Source organism: Orbicella faveolata, unplaced genomic scaffold, assembly GCF_042242905.1.
Source record: "Orbicella faveolata isolate gen_17 unplaced genomic scaffold, um_ofav_v1 contig_2, whole genome shotgun sequence".
Classification (NCBI taxonomy): Eukaryota; Metazoa; Cnidaria; class Anthozoa; order Scleractinia; family Merulinidae; genus Orbicella; species Orbicella faveolata.
The window spans coordinates 19418569-19440085 of NW_028301547.1; the positions used below are offsets into that span (position 1 = coordinate 19418569).

Below are 21517 nucleotides of genomic sequence, written 5' to 3' on the forward strand. Positions count from 1 at the left end.
CGTTGTTTCAGCCCAGAGCGTGCGTTATATGGAAACTTTATTATAAAAAGGAGTAGAACATAATTATTTCGCTCGAAAGCGGAATTGACTACACGCAATTTTCCAAAAGAGGAATATTCACGAAATAAACGTGCCAGACCAGAATAAACCAGAGAGCGTTATGTTGTTGAAATGATTAAGAATTTTTAATCGTTTTCATTCTACTAGAAGAAATGGGTATAAGGCTCGTTGTCAGCAGAACGACAAACTAGCATGATGCTCTGGCGTTTGAGCCCTGTAATAATAAAACTTTTCGTTCGGTAGTATTATTACGATTTCTCACTCACTACTTAGATCTTTTCAATATATTGATAACTACGATGATAGGCAGAATTGTAGATTCTGGGGTTTTCACCCGTACCCATCAGCCTTAATTACTTATGTATTTATCAACGTGAAATTTAGTAACTAAAGTTGCTAAATTAATCTTCGGAGCTTTGATAAATTAGCCCACTGTGTGCTAGGTATATTTCTGGTATTTTACTAGAGGTAAAACAAACAAAATTGTACATTTTCAAGATTGTAGAGCTCTCCATTACGTTCTTTTCACTGTAGTTTCTTACAGTCTTGTCTATTGTCCCTTTTCTACAAGGCCATTCACTTATGAACTTCGTTACCAGTCTTCTCTTCTCTTCTCCCTGTCACCAGTAGAAGGGAAGGGTCTAGAACGTATATTGGGATAAAATGAGTTTTATTTCCTCGAGTATGCTTATACGGGCTGACTCGTTCCAAGTCATCTCTTATGCGAAAATAGCGCAATAAAAAAAGCACGATGTGGTTGTAGTTGAGGTTTAATTAAAGTTGTGCTGACATCGCTGGATATATTGTAAGTTTTTATGCTTGTGCTGCTATGCAAATTGTAAATGCAAATTTTAATGTCAAAGACAGGGAGTGCTTGCGCAATCACCCGAGTCAGAGGCTCATGATAAAGTGTGGTTCCGTAAAAAACCAAGCAGACAATCTAATTGGGCTACGCCAATCGTATAATTTGTTCCAGGATTCAAGATTATTCGATCTAAAGAGGTAATACAAAATTCCATTGAGAAACCAAACAGACGATCGGAATATAAACGCAAACCTAAGTTACATTGTTTTAAGTCTGAGTTACAGTACTAAACTTACTTCTTTGACGATGTCCAATCAGATTGTTTTGCGGTTTGTCCAGGTCAGGCAACAGATAAACAGATTTGAAAACAGCAGAAAACGGGTCAGCGAAACAGGTCAGCAACGAAGGCGTTCACAGTGAAAATATCTGCGACAGAAAACTAACTTATCCAAGCTCAAAGGTCAATTGACCGTATCGGTTACGCGGCTAAATGTCAATCAAAAGGTATTTACGAAATCAAACGTTAATCAAATGCTAATTGTTCATATATTAACGGAACAAAGTGCTTGACAATAATCCGGATCAAATTGGAATTTGGAAATGTTGGTTTTTGAAACTGTCATGATTTGTGTTTTTAGGCTGTTTTATTCATGACGTTTCGATTGTTATGACGACAAAAATGGACTGTACTAGAAAAACATAAATAATTTACCAGTCCCATTTAATCATGTTAAACATACATCATTTGGTAGCCATAGCACTAATTCACTGGAACGGTATGCCAAAATATTCTAAGCGGCTTTTAGAATTACAACGTCGTCATTTTGTGTTTCCATTTTAGACTTTTTAATTAAGAATGTAGCTAAGTCTGTTCGTTCAGTGTTATTGTTAGTGGTAGGTCATTTACCGCTTCTAATGGGTCAAAATAGGGGATAGCATTAACAACATATCCTAGACAAAGGTGACCGACGGTTTGATCGTCGTTTTAATTCCATTTTATTTATTATTTAGAAAGTTCAAAGACCACCCAGCAGTTTTAGTTTAGTTTTATGTCCTGAAAAGTTTGAAAGGTATTATACGTGAACACAGCATCTGAAAGCGCTGTTTCTTGGGTATTTTAAGAATTCTTTTTCTGGAGGCATTATTTAGTAAGGAAAGCGCTCGGTGTGTTGTAGAAACTTAAGTTGATATCATGAGCAAATCATTTTGTGAATTACTGCTGCAGTTCTTCCCTCAAATTTCCAAATATGAAGAGCTTCAATCTACTTACATCGCTTCCTGCGTGTTTAACAGTTTTCTATTTTATAGCGCCGTCATGTTGAACTGTGTAGCAATCTACGCAATACGAAGATACTGTTTTATACGTTAACACAGCATCTGAAAGCGCCATTTCTGAGGTATTGTACGGATTCGTTTTCTGTGAATCATCGCTTTAGATGGCAAAGCAACAGTGATCCAACTGAAGTGTGGCGCCGAGGAAGGAAATTATCTTTTGTTGTAAAACAAGTGGTACATGAAACACTCGGTGTGTTGTAGAAACTTGAGTTGATATTATGAGCAAATCATTTTGTGAATTACTGCTGCAGTTCTACCCGAAAATCTCCGAATTTGAAGACCTTCAATCGACTTACGTCGCTAATTGTGTTTTCAACAGCTTTCTATGTTATAGCGCCATCATGTTAAACATTGTAACAATCCACGCAATACGAAAAACTTCATCCTTGCCAAAAACTTTGAAAACATTGTTCCTGAGTCTTGCTGTTTCTGATGTTGGTGTTGGTTTATTGGGTCAACCATCGTACATCTCACTTCTGGTTATGTGGTTACAACAAAGCAATCCTGGGTGTAGTACTTACAAGGGTTTTCTCATCGTCCTGGCTTTGTTTTTTTTTAGCATCATTCTTTGGTGTTGTGGTTGTAAGTGTAGACAGGTTCCTAGCTATTCATCTTCATCTCAGATACCAGGAACTTGTGACTCACAAACGTGTTGTTGCTGTTGTGATCTCAATATGGCTGTTTAGTGCATTTATTTCTTTGATGATTTGGTGGGTTCCATTCTATATTAGCCGTGGTCTTGTAGTTATTCTTGGAGTTGTTGGTCTTGTTGTTATAGGAGTGGCTTGCATCAGGATTTATTTGGCTGTACAACGCCACAAGAATCAGATTCATGTTCTGCAAGTACAACAAGCAACAGAGAATGACGAAATAACAAATTTAGCCAACATCGTTAAATCTACATTAGGTATATTCTACGTGTTTTTCCTGTTTCTGGTTTGTTATTTGCCTTCTTTTATTTGTATGGCTGTATATCAAATCAATGGCCCAAGCATTCCACTGCAAAAGGTTTCCATTTTCTCGTGGACTCTCCTATTTCTTAATTCATCTTTGAATCCTGTAATTTACTGCTGGAAGATGAGACACATTCGACACGCTATCATGGACATACTACGGAACATGTCTTGGCTCAGGAATGACGCGTCTCATTAATCACAGGGCTGGCCATGTTGTGCCATAATTCCCTACATTCAGTGTTGTCAATGTTATTAAACGCATTCTGTATACAACGAGGAACACCATTAGTCTGGCAAACGAGAACGTCTTTACATTAAGTAGTAATGCAGTATTGAAGAAATAACAATGAAAAGGTATTTCGATTGCAAAGTAGTTTCTAATACACTGCGTTTGTGAAACAAAACGAAAAAGATTAGACATTAAATTCGTCTGTATAATATACCAAAACGAAAAAGAATATACAGCAAATTGTCACTTTCGTAAAAAAAACCCAGGTCTTGTGTCTTCTCCTGCTTAAAGAAATTCTACATGTGATTCTCATGGAGGCGATTCCTTTAATGTTGGTGAATAGACCAAATTCGATATATTAAAATTCAGCCTAACACAATAGAATAAACCCCCCAAACTCTATAGTTATTCCCCAGAGCCTCGTCTATTATTTTAGGCTGAATTTTAATATATCAAAATTGGTCTATTGTCCTTGATAGGTGCTTGAATGGTTCTTGAAAACAAACCACTAACGTCTCTATGAACCATGTATACAAGTGTGCTGTGGAGTGATAAATCAGTTTTAAATAAATATCCATGAATTTTCCATATGCGCGTGCTACCGTATTGATCGTGTTTACAATAAGGGTTTTTCATTTGGCGGTGTTATTACGATATCTCAGCTACCACGTTAGATCTTGCTAAACGATGGACAAGTACGATGAGAAATAAAATTTTAGTTAAGGATTTTCATCCCGGTTGCATCAGCTTTTCTGAATTACTTAGTTATTTAACAATTATGTTTCGAGCTTTGGCCCTTCGTCAGCGCAAAAGTGACCCCTACTGGTCACTGTTAAGCCATCAGTAGGAGCGAAGGCTTTGGAATGAATTTGGGATAAAATGGATGTAAGAGTGCAATGATTCACCTGGAGTGCATTACCCAGGAGTTTTCTTACTCCAGCTTTAGTGGCTAAGGTTGCTAAAATCTATCTTCTGTTCTTTTATATGTTAGCCCGCTGTGTTCCGCGTATTTTTAAAATATTTTACTAGAAGTAAAACAGACAAAATTGTACATTTGCGGGATTGTGGAGCTTTCGATTCTGTTCCTTTCACGGTAGTTTCTCGCAGTCTTGTCTATTGCTCCCTGCCTACAAAATTAGTCATCAGTGAAAGCCGTTACCAGTCTTCTCTCTTCTCCTTGTCGCCAGTAGAAGGGAAGGGTCTAGGACGGAAATTGGAATAAATGTGTTTTCTTTCTTTGAGTATGCTTAGACGGGCTGACTCGTTCCAAATCATCTCCTATGCAAAACTTGTTCGATCAAACTACGAATTTAGTTGTATACGTAGTTGAGGTTAAATAAAAGTTGTGCTGACAGTGCTGCATAAATCGCGCTATCTTCATGGCGTCCTAGTTGTATTCGCTCAAACAGTGATTAACAGCTGTTAAAACTACCAACAGGACGAAGATGGAACGTTTTTAGTACACTGCACACTGATGAAATTGGCGTCGTTTTGCAGGTGTGACATCGATTAATATAGGCAAGCGGCTTTTAAAAGTAAAAACGTCCCTATTTTTGTTTTCATGTTTTACGACTTCTGTTGAATTAGGCCTGTAGCTAAGTCCCTTCATTCGGTAGTATTGTTACGCGGTATTTCATTTACCGCTTTTAATGGGTTCAAATTGGAGATAGCATTAACGCCATAATTATGGCTTGTGCCTAATGGACCTCAGACAAAGGCGACTTACGATTAATTATCTCTTGATTTTATTGTGATCAATATTTAGGAAGTTCAAAGCTCACCTAGCAGTTTTAGTTCAACAGCGAACATCTTGAATCTTTTAGTTTTTATCTTGAAAATTTGAACTGTATTATACTAGAACGGAGCTTCTGAAAGCCCCTGTGCTGGGTATTTTACGGATTCGCTTACTGGGAATCATCACTTTTATGCGAAGTCCAAAGTAATCCAACCTGGTTTGTGGCGCCCACAAAGAAAACTATCTTGGTACGTGAAACGCTCAGTGTCTTATAGAAACCTGAGTTAATATCATGAGCAAATCATTTTGTGATTTGTCGCCGCAGTTCTCTACACAAATCTCGGAATATGAAGAGTTTCAATCGAGTTACATCGCTACCTGTGTGGTTAACAGTTCTCTATGTTATACCGCCATCATGTTGAACTGTGTAACAATCTATGCGATACGGAAAACTTCATCCTTGTCAAAAACATTAAAAACATTGCTCCTGAGTCTTGCTGTTTCTGATGTTGATGTTGGTTTATTGGGTCAACCATTGTACATCTCACTTCTGGTCATGTGGCTACAACAAAACGATCCTGACTGTAATACATACAAGGGTTTACTCATGGTCTCGGGTTTGTTTTGTCTAGCTTCGTTCTTGGGTGTTGTGGCTCTAATTGTAGACAGGTTCTTAGCTATTCATCTTCATCTCAGATATCAGGAACTTGTCACTCACAAGCGTGTTGTTTCTGTGGTGATCTTAATATTGGTGTTGAGTGTTCTTATTTCTTTCATGATTTGGTGGGTTTCATTCGATATTATGCGTGGTTTTGTAATAATTCAACGGCTCAAGCATTCCACTGCAAAAGGTTTTTCTTTTCTCGCGTACCCTTCTATTTCTTAATTAATATATGCGGAGCAGCTTCTATTAAAGAAAAAACAAACGTCTTTATTTTGTGTTTCTAGTTGAGACTTCAGAATTAAGCATGTAGCTAAGGCTCTGTATTCGGTAGTATTCTTACCAGCATGCGATTTACCACCTCTAATGGGTCAAAATTGGAGATGGCATTAACAACATGTGGCCTTCTTACTTAAATGAGCCTCAGACAAGGCGATTGACGTTTTAATTACCTCTTGGTTTTGAACGTTCGAAGCCCACCTAGCTGTGTTAGCTTGACAGCGAACATCTTGAATCGTTTAATTTTATATCATGTGTTGAAAATTTGAACTGTTTTGTACGTTAACACAGGATCTGAAAGCCTAAGGTATTGTACGGATTCGTTTCCTGCGGATCATCGCTTTAGAAAGTAAAGCAACAGTGATCCAACTGAAGAGTGGCGCCAAGGAAGGAAACTATCTTTCGTTGTAAAACAAGTGGTACGTGAAACACTCGGTGTGTTGTAGAAACTTGAGTTGATATTATGAGCAAATCACTTTGTGAATTACTGCTGCAGTTCTACCCGATGATCTCCGAATTTGAAGACCTTCAATCGACTTACGTCGCTAATTGTGTTTTCAGCAGCTTTCTATGTTATAGCGCCATCATGTTAAACATTGTAACAATCCACGCGATACGAAAAACTTCATCCTTGCCAAAAACTTTGAAAACATTGCTCCTTAGTCTTGCTGTTTCTGATGTTGGTGTTGGTTTATTGGGTCAACCATTTTATATCTCACTTCTGGTCATGTGGCTTCAACAAAACGATCCTGGCTGTAATACATACAAGGGTTTTGTCATCATCTTGTTGTTGTTTACTCTTGCTTCGTTCTTAGGCGTTCTAGCTGTGAGTGTAGACAGGTTCTTAGCTATTCATCTTCATCTCAGATACCAGGAACTTGTGACTCACAAGCGTGTTGTTGCTGTGGTGATCTTTATTTGGGTGTTGAGTGTATTTTTTTCTTTGATGATTTTGTGGGTTCCATTCGATGTTGGCTGTGTTTTTGTGCTAATTCTTGGAGTGCTTGGTCTTCTTGTTACAGTAGGAGTTTACATCAGGATTTATTTGGTCGCACGACGCCACAAGAATCAGATTGCGCAAGGACAGCGATTTGCACAAACGGAAGAAACAGCAAATTTAACCAACGTCGTCAAGTCTGCAGTGGTTATATTCTACGTGTTTTTCTTGTTTTTAATTTGTTATTTGCCTTCCTTTATTTTTCTTGCTGTATATCAAATCTACGGCCCAAGCATCCCTTTGAAAAGGGTTCTTCTTTTCTCATGGACTCTTTTTTATCTTAATTCGTCATTGAATCCCCTTATTTACTGCTGGAAGATGACACACATTCGATACGCTATCTTGAATATACTGCGGAACATGTCTTGGCGAAGAAATGGCGCCTTTAACTAATCACAGGGCTGGCCATGCTATGCCATTATTCTCTGCATTCAGTGTTGTGGTTGTAAATAAACGCCAATAGCCACGCTTTAGCATTACTTTGTAATATAACATAGAAGAAATAACGATGGCAAAGTAGCTTTAATGCACTGAGGAAAGCGCCATTTTTGCTTAACATGAGCTAAAATGGTTACGTCATATAAGACGTGTTTAGATTATTGAAATTTTTTAAGCGCTTTTTTAAAAACCTGAGAATGATAAGGAGAGTTTTCATGAAGTCTCAGTTCTGGCAGCTATTGATGGTCGTATTACAAATCTTATTCTTTTATCACTTAGCTTTTTTTCCATTCCAATCTGCCGTTGCTTTGAAAACACCTGACAGCTCCGTCGAGTCATAGGTCGTCAACTGTGTCGGTACAATTTTAACATACACGTGCCAACTTATTTTAGCAACACGATGCATTTATCTAAGGATTCTTATTTGGTAGTATTCTAACCGATATCTCCCTTACCACGTTTAATGTTTCTAAATTCGAGACAGCTCTTTGGGTTTTACAAACCAATGCCTTGTTTAATAAACTTGAAACACTCAAGTCCGCGACGTTCGCGGTTTGGTTGTATTTATATTAGTTATTCAATGATAGACAAGCATGATAAGGTATTATCCTTTTAATTTACACCTTTTCACGCTCTGTTGTTACTATTTGTCTTAATTAGGACTTTTGTCTACTTATTATTCAACTTGCTTTGTAATCATTCAACTGAAGATGACAGAAGTTCTGTCGAAACATGTCTTGCAAACTTAAAAAATTGGTCGTTTTCCTTAAAATCTTTACGTGTCTGCTGTTATCTAGACCTATTTATGAATAAATAGAAATCAATCTCGCTATTTGTCTTCGCGCAGCTGCTGTAAGTTTCCCGTCCACACTACCCCGGAGAAATTTGAAAACGCTGGTTTTCCGTTTTAATGTGGACGAAAAACATTTTGAAAACGGAGCTTTTCGATAACGATCACCTCAGAATAATCATGTGACTTACCCTGCCGATTTTTTTTTTCAAACACCAATCCAAAATGACCGGTGAGCGTTGCGTTTTCAAATTTTTTCGACGTAGTGTGGACGGAAAACACTTGATGCGTTTTCAGAGTGAAAACGCCATTTTCAAATTTCTCCGCCGTAGTGTGGACGGGTCCGCCGTTGTGCGGCGTCGACTATAGTGAAACTACCAGCCACACCAAGCAGTGGAGAGCATTAGGTATTTTCATTTCCGCTCATGCTACACATCAGTGAAACTTTTTCCTTCATGAAGCTTGCAGGTGAATCATCAATAAGCATATAAGGCCACCGTTCCAAAATGGATTGACAGTTTGCTGGTGCAAATGGCTTACGCAATTCAAATATGGACCAGAAGCTCCGATTTTGTTTAACTGTTTTGTCTTCGTCAGAGACACCTGAAAGATGGAGTTGTGGAATACTTTACTTCGTTTACTGAGGATCATCTTTTTAGTACGAAAGGGGACCGAACAGTGATCCAGATGGTTTGTGACGCCGGGAAACGAAACTATCTAAGCTTTTTGACACGATTTTTTATGTCAAACGCTTGATGCGTTCAAGAAACTTGAGTTCATATCATGAAGAAATCAATATGCAAATTGCTTCTGCAGTACTACTCTAAAAGCTAATTCGAAAACGTTCGTTTCGACCTACGTCACTAATAGTATCCTCACAATTTTCTGACTTATGTCGCCATACCGTCTGTGTTCTTCCCCAGCTCACCTTAGAACACTTTCTTACCAGCCTTGTGATTGGTTAATAAAACGCGTACAACGCGCTCTAACCAATCAGAGCCAAGATCGTTGAATGGCTTGCGTGAGGTTTCCCGGGCTTGCCACAGGATACATATTTTCACTTCTTCTTTAATTCGTGTACTGCAATTTTCTCTCTCCACCGCTCAAACTATCCGACGAACATAGCACTTGCTGATTTTGGAAACGAAGCGAAATAGCGACTACGGGAAAACGTAGTTTCGTTTCCTGACTTTATTGTGATCAATAAAGCCCACCTAGCAGTGTTGGCTTAACAGCAAACATTGTGAATCGTTTAGTTTTCTATCCTGAAAATTTGAGTGAACTGTGTTATACGTAAACACAGCATCTGATAGCGCCATATCTGGGGTACTTTACGGATTCGTTTTCTGGCGATTACGCTCTATAGTAAGGAAGCCAAAGTGATCCGACCTGGTGTGTGGCCCCGCGAGGGAAACTTTCTTACGTCGTAAAACAAGTGGTACGTGAAACGCTCGGTGTGTTGTAGAAACTTGAGTATATCATGAGTAAATCATTTTGTGAATTGCTGCTGCAGTTTACCCGAAAATCTCCGAATTTGAAGAGCTTCATTCGACGTACGTCGCTAATTGTCTGTTCAGCAGCTTTCTTTGCTATACTGCCATCATGTTAAACATGTTAACAATCTACGCGATACGAAGAACCTCTTCCTTGCCACAAACTTTAAAAACATTGCTCCTGAGTCTTGTTGTTTCTGATGTTGGTGTTGGTTTATTGGGTCAACTATTGTACATTTCACCTCTGGTTATGTGGCTTCAACAAAACGATCCTGGCTGTAATACATACAAGGGTTTTGTCATCATCTTGTTGTTGTTTACTCTTGCTTCGTTCTTAGGCGTTCTGGTTATGTGGTTACAACAAAGCGATCCTGGCTGTAATACATACAAGGTTTTTCCATCGTCGTTGCTTTGGTTGCTCTAACCTCGTTCTTTGGTGTAATGGCTATAAGTGTAGACAGGTTCTGAGCTATTCATCTTCATCTCAGATACCAGGAACTTGTGACTCACATGCGTGTTGTTGCTGTTGTGATCTTAATGTGGGTGTTAAGTTTACTTCTTTCTTTGATGATTTTGTGGGTTTCACTCTATATTAGCAGTGGTCTTGAAATAATTCTTGGAGGTGTTGGTGTTTTTGTTACAGCAGTGGTTTACATTAGGATTTATTTCGCCGCACAACACCACAAGAAACAGATTCATGTTCTGCAAGTTCAACAAGCAGCGGGGAATGATGAAATAGCAAATGTAGCCAACTTCGTTAAATCTGCATTTGGTATATTATACGTGTTTCTCTTGTTTTTAATTTGTTATTTGCCTTACGTTATTGGTATGGTTGTATTCCAAATCAGCGGCCCAAGCATTCCTATTAAGAGGGTTTTTCTTTTCTCCTGGACTCTTGCATTTCTTAATTCATCTTTGAACCCTGTAATTTACTGCTCGAAGATGAGACACATTCGGTGGAGTAATAACAATAAAAAGGTATTCTGAGAACAAAGTAGTTTCTTATACTCTGCGGTTAGTGTCATTTTTGCTTTGTGAAACTAAACAAGAAAGAGTAGACATTACATAAATTTATCCGTATACCAGAGCGAAAGAGGATTTATGGCAAAACCAGTTTTCTTGTAATGTATTTATGTGTTTTTAATGGCAAAAAAGCTGAATGTTGTACAGGGAATGTTTGCGCGTTATATTTGTTGTGCATTGTCCGGGAAGTCTGTTCTGTTGTAAAGCACTCAGGAAGCGGTAGAGCACGAAAGAAGTGTAGGGGGAAACAAGAGACGTTAGTCGAGTGTTTTCCCCTACTTCGAGTGCTCTACCGCTGCCTAAGTGCTTTACAATAGAACAGAGTACAGACGAGGCTTCTTTGTTTGTTTTATGATAAGAATCCATTAATTTCCCAATTTTCACATTCAGCTTAGTATTTTCAACTAAGTGGCGTCAGCGTGCATCTGTTCTCTGATGAAGCACACTAAAATGAGCCAATCACAAACCTTGTTAGAATTGCTCAAATAACTTGATTGGCTGACGAGACGACAGCTGTAAATCACAAACTGAACATCAGCTAAGCTTTCGGTTTCGAGTGGCTTTCGAGAGAACAACGATCGCTTCAAAGTTCGCTTTTTTGATAGTTTGATTTAAAAATAAGAATCTAAAAGTTTCTAGTCCAAAGAAATCCGGCCGCCCTGTCGCTCATGAAAACGTGCACTTATCCGATGGAAATTACCAAACTGTATTTGAAAGGAGCTACAGTTATTTACTGCTTGCAGCAAGATTGCCCGAAGTAGCGTCAGAGTTCCAAGGACTAAACTGCTCCCACTGGTTCTACTCTGAGCTCAGGGGCCTGTTTCTCGAAAGCCCCGGAAACTTCTCTGGCCCGCAATGCCATTTTTAGTTAATCGGTATTTAAAGAGAGAGAGGTGTATACGCCTGAAACTTTTTATATGAGGAGAACTTCCGTTCATATGAAGAATATATGCATTAAACAGCTAGCTCTGTAGTCATAAGGTTTGAGATTTTGCTACAGCTTTTCGGGTGCGAAAGCTTTTCGGGACCATCGAGAAACGGGCCCCAGGAGGGAGTATTACAGCAAGCCTTCAACTGATCACTCGTCAGTTGAGCATTGTAATTGCTGAGTTTCACTTTGCTAAGATGACCAGAGGTTGCTATTTAGCGAATGAGCATTATTTGGATATTTTTACAAAAATAAAGCTCGTCATAAACAGAGTCAGCTCAAGTGGTGTTTTCTGTCATTGTTTTACTTCTAAACTGTAATAACTGCCTTCGTAACAAATATAATGTCTTTTATCGAAGCATTCGCTAGGTTGAGAATTTATTTCGCTACGTGTTTTGTCGGAATCTAGCATAATCTGTTATTTTAGAACAGTTTTAACACTTCTGTTGTTTAACAATGGTCTCCGTGGAACCATATTTACTGCATACAAATAGCTCGTTTCCATTGCGTTTGTCTGAGTCACAGCGGATGTTAAAATTTAGGTAGATTTGTCAAAATTCCGAAGTAATAATTTGAAATTCAGCTTATCATGTCTCTGTTCCCTGGGAAAGCGCGTTGTTTCAGCCCAGAGCGTGCGTTCTATGGAAACTGTTATAAAAAGGAGCAGAACATAATTATTTCGCTCGAAAGTGGAATTGATTACATGCAATTTTCCAAAACAGGAATATTCGCGAAATAAACGTGCCAGACCAGAATAAACCAGAGAGCGTTATGTTGTTGAAATGATTAAGAATTTTTCATCGTTTTTATTCTACTAGAAGAAATGGGTATAAGGCTCGTTGTCAGCCGAACGACAATCTAGCATGATGCTCTGGCGTTTTAGCCCTGTGATTGGTTACTAAAACGTTTCATTCGGTAGTATTATTACCATATCTCACTCACCACTAGATCTTTTTAACTGATTGGCAACTACGATGGGATAGAAAATAGGAGCTTTGATAAATTAGCCCACTGTGTGCTAGGTATATTTCTAGTATTTTACTAGAAGTAAAACAAACAAAATTGTACATTTTCACGATTGTAGAGCTCTCCATTACGTTCTTTTCACTTAAGTTTCTTGCAATCTTGTCTATTGTTCCTTTTCGACAAGACCATTCACTTATGAACTTCGTTACCAGTCACCAGTAGAAGGGAAGGGTCTAGGACGTATATTGGGATGAGATGAGTTTTATTTCCTCGAGTATGCTTATACGGGCTGACTCGTTCCAAGTCATCTCTTATACGAAAAAAAAGTGCAAAAAAAAACGATGTGGTTGTCGTTGAGGTTTAATTAAAGTTGTGCTGACATGGCTGGATAAATTGCACGTTTTTATGCTTGTGCTGCTAAAAAAGGGTTGTACTATAAAAACATAAATAATTTACGAGTCCCATTTAATCATGTTAAACATACATCATTTGGTAGCCATAGCACTAATTCACTCGAACAGTATACAAATATATTCAAAGCGGCTTTTAAAATTACAACGTCGTTATTTTGTTTTCCTATTTTAGACTTTTTAATTAAGAATGAAGCTAAGTCTGTTCGTTCGGTGTTATTGTTAGTGGTAGGTCATTTACCGCTTCTAATGGGTCAAAATTGGGGATAGCATTAACAACATACCCCAGACAAAGGCGACTGACGTTTTGATTGTCGTTTTAATTTTCATTTTATTTATTATTTAGAAAGTTCAAAGACCACCCAGCAGTTTTAGTTTAGTTTTATGTCCTGAAAAATTTGAAAGGTATTATACATGAGCGCAGCAGCTGAAAGCGCTACTTCGTGGGTATTTTAGGTATTCGTTTTCTGGGGGCATCACTTAGTAAGTAAAGCGCTCGGTGTGTTGTAGAAACTTAAGTTGATATCATGAGCAAATCATTTTGTGAATTGCCGCTGCAGTTCGTCCCTCAAATTTCCAAATATGAAGAGCTTTTATCGACTTACATCGCTACCTGCGTGTTCAACAGTTTTCTATTTTATAGCGCCGTCATGTTGAACTGTGTAGCAATCTACGCGATACGAAGAACTTCATCCTTGCGAAGAACTTTGAAAACATTGCTCCCGAGTCTTGCTGTTTCTGATGTTGCTGTTGGTTTATTGGGTCAACCATGGTACATCTCACTTCTGGTTATGTGGTTACAACAAAATGATCCTGGCTGTAATACATACAAGGGTTTTCTCATCGTCTTGGCTTTGTTTTTTCTAACTTCGTTCTTTGGTGTTGTGATTGTAAGTGTAGACAGGTTCTTAGCTATTCATCTTCATCTCAGATATCAGGAACTTGTGACTCACAAGCGTGTTGTTGCTGTGATGATCTTAATATGGGTGTTTAGTGTGTTTATTTATTTGATGATTTGGTGGGTTCAATTTTATTTTAGCCGTGGTCTTGTAATGGTATTTGGAGTTGTTGGTCTTGCTGTCACAGCCGTGGCTTACATCAGGATTTATTTGACTGTACAACGCCTCAAAAATCAGATTCATGTGCTGCAAGTACCACAAGCTACAGGGAATGACGAAATACCAAATTTAGCCAATGTCGTTAAATCTGCATTTGGTATATTTTACGTGTTTCGTCTGTTTTTATTTTGTTCTTTACCTCTTTATTTGTATCGCTGTATTTCAGAACGGCCCACGCATTCCACTGCAAAAGGTTTTTCTTTTCTCGTGGACTCTCCTATTTCTTAATTCAACTTTGAATCCTGTAATTTACTGCTGGAAGATGAGACACATTCGACACGTTGTCATGGACATACTGAGGAACATGTCTCGGCTCAGAAATGGCGCCTCTCGCTAATCACAGGGCTGGCCATGCTATACCATGATTCTCCACATTCAGTGTTGTCGTTGTTAACAGACGCTTTCTGTATATAACGACGAGGAACACCATTAGTCTGTGAAACGAAAACGTATTAACATTAAGTTGTAATGTGGTATGAAGTAATAAAACTGATAAGGTATTTTCATTGCAAAGTAGTATCTATTACACTGCGTTTAGCCTCATTTTCGCTTTGTGAAACAAAAGAAAAGAAACGAAAAAAAATCAGATATTAAATTTGTCCGTTTACTAGAACGAAAAAGAATATATTGAAAATTGTTTGTGGCTTTCATAAACAAAGCCAGGTCTTGTGTTTTCCCCTAGTTAATGAAACTGTACGTTTGATTCTGAAGGAGGCTAGTCCTTTGACAGTGGTGAATTGTCCCTGGAAATTAATAAAACGACTGACGTCTCAGTCTACTGATGAACCATGTATGCATGTGTGCTATCGATTGATAAATCAGTGTTAAAAGAATATTCATGTATTGTCCATATGCACGTGCCAACGTATTGATCGTGTTTCCAATAAGCGTTTTTCATTTGCGGTATTATTACGATATCTCAGTTACCACGTTAGATCTTGTTAAATGATGGATAAGTACGATGAGCAATGAAACAGTCAAAATTGTAGATTCTAGGTTTTCCTTCCCGGTCCGAAAAGCTTTGATTACTTAACTACTTATGAATGTGAAATTGATAAAGGTAAATTAACTGCGTTTGTGAATTATTAATGTTTCGAGCTTTGGCACTGCGTCAGTGCCAAAGTGACCCTTACTGGTCACTACTAGGCCATCGGTAAGAGCGAAGGCTTTGCGACGAATTTGGGATAAAATAGATTTAAGTGTGGTGCAATGTTTCAGCCGGAGTGCCTTACTCAGAATTGTAGTTACTCAATTTTTAGTAGCTAAAGTTGCCAGAATCGATCTTCGGGGATTTTATATGTTAGCCGGATGTGTGCCGGGTATATTTCTAATGTTTACTATAAGTAATACAGACAAAATTATACATTTTCAAGATTGTGGAGGTTTCGATTTTCGTCGTTTCACTGTGGTTTCGACTATTACGGAAAGGGAAACTGCTTTAGTTATCGACACGTTTTTCCCGTGTGGGAATCATTGGTTGAGTTGACGACAAGTATCGAAACATGACACACACCCGAGCATGCGTATTGTGTTTTGAGCATGCGTAGTGAACGTTATTTCCTAAGCTCTCGCTGGCCTGACTTAGTTATCGACAACTAACACTCCAATGTTTGGAATGCTCGCATCGGACACGATTACTTGTCGACAACATGTAGTTGCTAGTAACAAATAGTTGTCGACAGCTAAATGTCTAGTCGGTTTAGGCCCTTAAAGTGCCACTGAAACGAAATTTTCGTACTCTCTTTTATTATCCCAATCTATAATTTCAAACGTGCTTAAAGTAATGGTGAACTTTATTTCTGTCAAATCCCAACGGAAAGTGCTTTTTTTAGTTGTTGAAATCGACTTTTTGGAGCAAAACTGTGTCCGGGCTCTGAAACCGAGTTTAAGGACCTTGTGACGTCACTGGTTGTAGTCACGCAAGAAGCGCTGTAGATTCTCTCTTGTTTTCACTTGATTTATTCAAGTTTATTCTTCATATTGTCGATACCTACTGGTTTTCTACCTTGTAATTTCTGTCCAGCCTTGACAAGAAATACACATCATAAACGTTGGAGGGCGCCAGAGTGTCGATTCACCAAAATAAATGCTACAGATTAGAACAGCTCAGTATAGTTTTCGAACATCTTGAGTACTCGATTGGAGATTTCGAAGACGAGTGTGGCAACTTTTAAATCACGTCCTGAAGCCTAAACACGATATTTCGTCGTCTGTTTTCAGCCTGGTTCTGAAATTTGGATTCTCACGTTTATCTAAGGTCTATTAACAAGGTTCGAATATATCCTCGGCAACTTTTAATACTGCATTAAAAGCCGTAAGCGCATCAGCCATCCGCACAATCACGAAGTTATTAACGGTCCACAAGCTTTGAGTCGGGTACTTCTTTACACACAGAGGGCATCTTTTTATGATACTAATAAGTGAGAGTTCTTGTGGTAGACAAAATGTATCTTTGAAAATTGTGATCCGCAGCAGGGTTTGCTTTATCGCCGCATACGTATCAGTGTAAACAAAGCGGGAATTTCGCTTCTCTTTTACACGTATCTCCTAATTGCAATATTTCACGGCCGATGGATTACTTTAAGTTCTTTAGCACATACTTATGTCTATGATCTTCATTTAATAGTATCCAAGTTCAAAACAATTCGTTAAAATGTCACTAGTTTGCACTCCTTTCGAAGGTTTATTAAACAGAATTTGAACTTATTTGCATATATGACCCTTCGACCCGACATTGTTACGCTTTCTCTCGTTTCCTGAAAACACACCTGCAGGGTCATGGCAGCTTAGTTTACCTTCGCTTAGTTTAAATTCGCTCCCTCATATAAAAGAAGGGGGTTTCTTAAATTGTTGCTGTTGTGATAACTTGTAGGATGTAGCAGATACAACTGGACTAAAGGTCACTGTGGCACAATCTCGTCCGCTGTGAAACTCACAAAGCGTCCGGTTTCCTCGAAGCGAAGCGACTCGAAAACTCGAAGCGTTGTTGCTGCGATTCGTGCGGCAGCAATCCGGATAATATTTTCAAAAGCCGCTTTCTCTTGTTTTCATGTCTCTTTTACTTTATGAGTGTAGATATTGTTTAACTGAGTGCTGGCCATTTCACCAAGAGTCCCGATCATTTTGCGATCTAAGAACTCCCACTCGTTTGCTTGCTTACATAAAATATCCTGCAAATATCCAATTAAATAGACTGGAAAGCCCCAGGATCGACTCTCGACCTCTTCATGTCTAAGGCTACGGTTATTATCTGCTTTACAGCTCTGAGATGTCCTTAAGATGTTTTTTTGGGGGGCTTCGAACAGTAATCTCTTCCCCCATAATCACTCTAAATTTTCAGCGCGCCTTGAGAGTAATACAAATAGTGACGTCACTAGGCTGTTTTGGCCGCGCCAAAATGGCCGCCAATTTCGGGCTTAACCAGCCAACTTCGAACGGCTAAAAAAGCAGTTTTCGCTTACCGTATGCGAAAAAAAATATTGCAGTGTTTCCAAGTAAGGTTGAAACTTTATTACTAAGCAAAAATCTCACATACAAAAATTTCGTTTCAGTGGCACTTTAAGCTGTTTTCTTTCATGACGACAAGAAGGGTTGTACCAGAGAAACACAAATAATTTATCAGTCCCACTTAATCATGTCAATCATGCATTTTATAGCCATAGCACTAATTCGCTCGAACAGTGATCAACTGCTGGTAAAATTACCAAAAGGACGCGCACGCTATGTAATACAAAACATGAAACTGTCATCGTTTTGCAGGCGCCCATCGATTAATATATGCAGAGCAGCTTTTATTTAAAAAACAAAACAAAACAAACGTGTTTATTTTGTGTTTCTAGTTCAGACTTCTGAATTAAGCCTGTAGCTAAGGCTCTGTATTCGGTAGTATTCTTAGCAGCGTGTCATTTACCGCCTCAAATGGGTCAAAATTGGAGGTCGCATCAACATGTGGCCTGCTTAGTTAAATGAGCCTCAGACAAGGCGACTGACGTTTTAATTACCTCTTGGTTTTGCAATCAATATTTTGAACGTTTGTAGCCCACCTAGCTGTGTTAACTTGACAGCGAACATCTTGAATCGTTCAGTTTTGTATCGTGTCTTGAAAATTTGAACTGTTTTGTATACGCTAGCACAGCATATGAAAGCGCCATTTCTAAGGTATTGTACGGATTCGTTTTCTGTGAATCATCGCATTAGAAAGCAGAGCAACAGTGATCCAACTGAAGTGTGGCGCCGAGGAAGGAATCTATCTTTCGTTGTAAAACAAGTGGTACGTGAAACACTCGGTGTGTTGTAGAAACTTGAGTTGCTGTTATGAGCAAATCACGTTGTGAATTACTGCTGCAGTTCTACCCGAAGATCTCCGAATTTGAAGACCTTCAATCGACTTACGTCGCTAATTGTGTTTTCAACAGCTTTCTATGTTATAGCGCCATTATGTTAAACATTGTAACAATCCACGCGATACGAAAAACGTCATCCTTGCCAAAAACTTTGAAAACATTGCTTCTGAGTCTTGCTGTTTCTGATGTTGGTGTTGGTTTATTGGGTCAACCATTGTACATCTCACTTCTGGTCATGTGGCTTCAACAAAACGATCCTGGCTGTGATAGATACAAGGGTTTTGCCATCATCTCGGCGTTATTTTCTTTTGCTTCGTTCCTTGGTGTTGTGGCTGTAAGTGTAGACAGGTTCTTAGCTATTCATCTTCATCTCAGATACCAGGAACTTTTGACTCACAAGCGTGTTGTTGCTGTGGTGATCTTAATATGGGTGTTGAGTGTATTTGTTTCTTTGATGATTTTGTGGCTTCCATTCCATGTTAATGGTGTTTTTGTGTTAATTCTTGGAGGGCTTGGTCTTCTTGTTATAGTAGGAGTTTACATCAGGATTTATTTGGTCGCACGGCGCCACAACAATCAGATTGCGCAAGGACAACGATTTCCACAAACGGAAGAAATAGCAAATTTAGCCAACCTCGTTAAGTCTGCAGTGTGTATATTCTACGTGTTTCTCTTGTTTTTAATTTGTTATTTGCCTTCCTTTATTGGTATTACTGTGTATCAAATCTACGGCCCAAGCATTCCTTGGAAAAGGGGTCTTCTTTTCTCGTGGACTCTTTTTTATCTTAATTCGTCATTGAATCCTCTTATTTATTGCTGGAAGATGGCACACATTCGACACGCCATCTTGAGCACACTGCGGAACATGTCTTGGCGCAGAAATGGCGCCCCTAACTAATCACTGGGCTGGCCATATTATGCCATTATTCTCTGCATTCGGTGTTGTCGTTGTAAAGAAACGCCAATTTCCACATTTGAACATTACTTAGCAATATATATGGAAGAAATAACAATGGAAAGTAGCGCTAATACACTGAGTATAGTGACATTTTTACCTTGCGAAACAAGACAGAGAAGATTAGACATAAACATAAATTTGCTTGTATGTCAGAACGTGAAAGAATATATAGCAAATTGCTTGTCGCTTTGGTAAATAAAAACCAGTTTACTTGTGACGTTATAGTGGCTTTTTAGTCGACAATAAACTGGATGTTGTTGTTGTTGTACGTGGAATGTTTGTGCGATGTATTTGTTGTGCATTGTCTCGGGAAGTCTCTCCTTCAAGCTTTGCAATGGAGTAGAACATAATTACTTCGCTCGAAGTCAGGATAAATTGCAGGCAATTTTCGAAAAAAGGTCATTCACGTAATTTGCTCTTTTGTTAAGATTGTATTGTCCAATTCTCGAATATATTATTGGATTTTAGGTCTTAAATTTCGAGATAGGTTCGTAGTTATAATTCTTAATTTGTAATTTGTAAGAATTTATCTACTAGTAATGCGCTTTTGACTATTTTCATAGAAAATACGCAATATGGGTAATAAATGTTATTGTTAATATTATTGTTGTTAAGGTGTAGGGCCTGAATTAAGCAGAAAACGTTCTATTGTTGCCCCACAGGGAGCTTTTAAGCATATTTAATCTACTAGAAGGAATGGATATCAAAGTTCATTGTCGGTTGAACGACCGAGAACGACATGACGTTTTTTTTGTTTACCGAGCCTTGTGAATGGTTTAAAAAATCTTGTCTGACGTGCGCTGGCCTATCAGAGTCAAGGTATAGAGCGTTTTCACTCACGTGACCAGCAGCTATGCAAATTTATTGGAACAAAAGAAAGTGTTTGCATAAGAAAAGAGTTCATCTCCCAAAGGATTGGTTTAGGACACTAACATGGCCGCCGTTTCATTGTCTTGGAACACCAATATGGCTGCTGTGACGTCATGTGAAAACGCTCGATTGTTTTCTCAGCCAAGTGACTGCGAAAGTTAATTATTGATTGGTTGTGAGTTGATGGCTCATGCAAAATTTCCCGCGTATTTTCTAGCCTTCTTGGTCTCAAATTTTCCCGTTGAAAACCCAATTCTTGCAACCATCGCAAACAAAGGAAAAGGAGAAAGCTTGGATCAAACCATGTTTGACAGACATTTACTGCTGATTAACATTTTATGTGCTTTTTTCTCAACACCTGTATGGTGTCATGTTTAAAACAGCGTTTTTCAATTATTGTTTTCTTAACATGAGCTAGAATGGTTATGTCATATAAGACGTGGTTAGATTATTTACATTTTTTAAGCGCTTTTTTTAAAAACCTGAGAATGATAAGAAGAGTTTTCATGAAGTCTCAGTTCTGGCAGCTATTGATGGTCGTATTACAAATGTTATTCTTTTATCACTTAGTTTTATTCCATTCCAATCTACCATTGCTTTGAAAACACCTGATAGTTTCGTTCGAGTCAAAGGTTGTCAACTGTGTCGGTAAAATTTTGACATACACGTGCCAACTTATTTTAGTAACACGATGCATGTATCTAAGGATTCTTATTTGGTAGTATTCTAACCGATATCTCCCTTACCACGTTTAATATTTCTAAATTCGAGACAGCTCTTTGGGTTTTACAAACGCATGCTTTGTTTAATAAACTTGAAACACTCAAGTCCGCGACGTTCGCGGTTTGGTTGTATTTATATTAGTTATTAAATGATAGACAAGCATGATAAAATATTTATGAATAAATAGAAATCAATCTCGCTTCTTGTCTTCACAGCTGCTGTTAGTCTTCCGTCCACACTACGCCGGAGAAATTTAAAAACGCAGCTTTATCTCTTCGGTTGGGGCTACCGTCCACACTAATTCATCTCGAATGACGGGGCTTTTCGTAAACGCTCTTCAAACCGGAGCAATTTGAAAACGCCGGCTTTGCGTTTTAGTGTGAACGAAAAACATTTTGAA

The 21517-nt window shown here is 38.5% G+C and overlaps 3 protein-coding genes and 2 pseudogenes across 3 annotated transcripts in view; all 5 read left to right on the forward strand.

Annotated features, from left to right (window-relative positions):
- Nucleotides 1-21517, forward strand: part of LOC110048553 (dynein axonemal heavy chain 3-like) — a 119738-nt gene that overhangs the window by 73863 nt on the left and 24358 nt on the right. The window lies entirely within an intron of this gene.
- LOC149112312 (adenosine receptor A2a-like) lies at nt 870-4253 on the forward strand (annotated as a pseudogene).
- LOC110048555 (adenosine receptor A2b-like) lies at nt 4340-7525 on the forward strand. The gene has a single exon (XM_020754319.2). The coding sequence runs from the start codon at nt 6524-6526 to the stop codon at nt 7448-7450; it is 927 nt and encodes a 308-aa protein (XP_020609978.1). The 5' UTR covers nt 4340-6523; the 3' UTR covers nt 7451-7525.
- Nucleotides 13447-14776, forward strand: LOC149112313 (adenosine receptor A2a-like; annotated as a pseudogene).
- On the forward strand, nt 18058-19792 carry LOC149112314 (adenosine receptor A2a-like). Its single transcript, XM_089290140.1, has one exon. It carries the CDS (start codon nt 18538-18540, stop codon nt 19462-19464), a length of 927 nt encoding a protein of 308 aa, XP_089146266.1. The 5' UTR covers nt 18058-18537; the 3' UTR covers nt 19465-19792.

Coding starts and splice junctions, on each gene's coding strand:
- LOC110048555 (XM_020754319.2), top strand. CDS start 6,524: ATGAGCAAATCACTTTGTGAATTACTGCTGCAGTTCTACCCGATGATC.
- LOC149112314 (XM_089290140.1), top strand. CDS start 18,538: ATGAGCAAATCACGTTGTGAATTACTGCTGCAGTTCTACCCGAAGATC.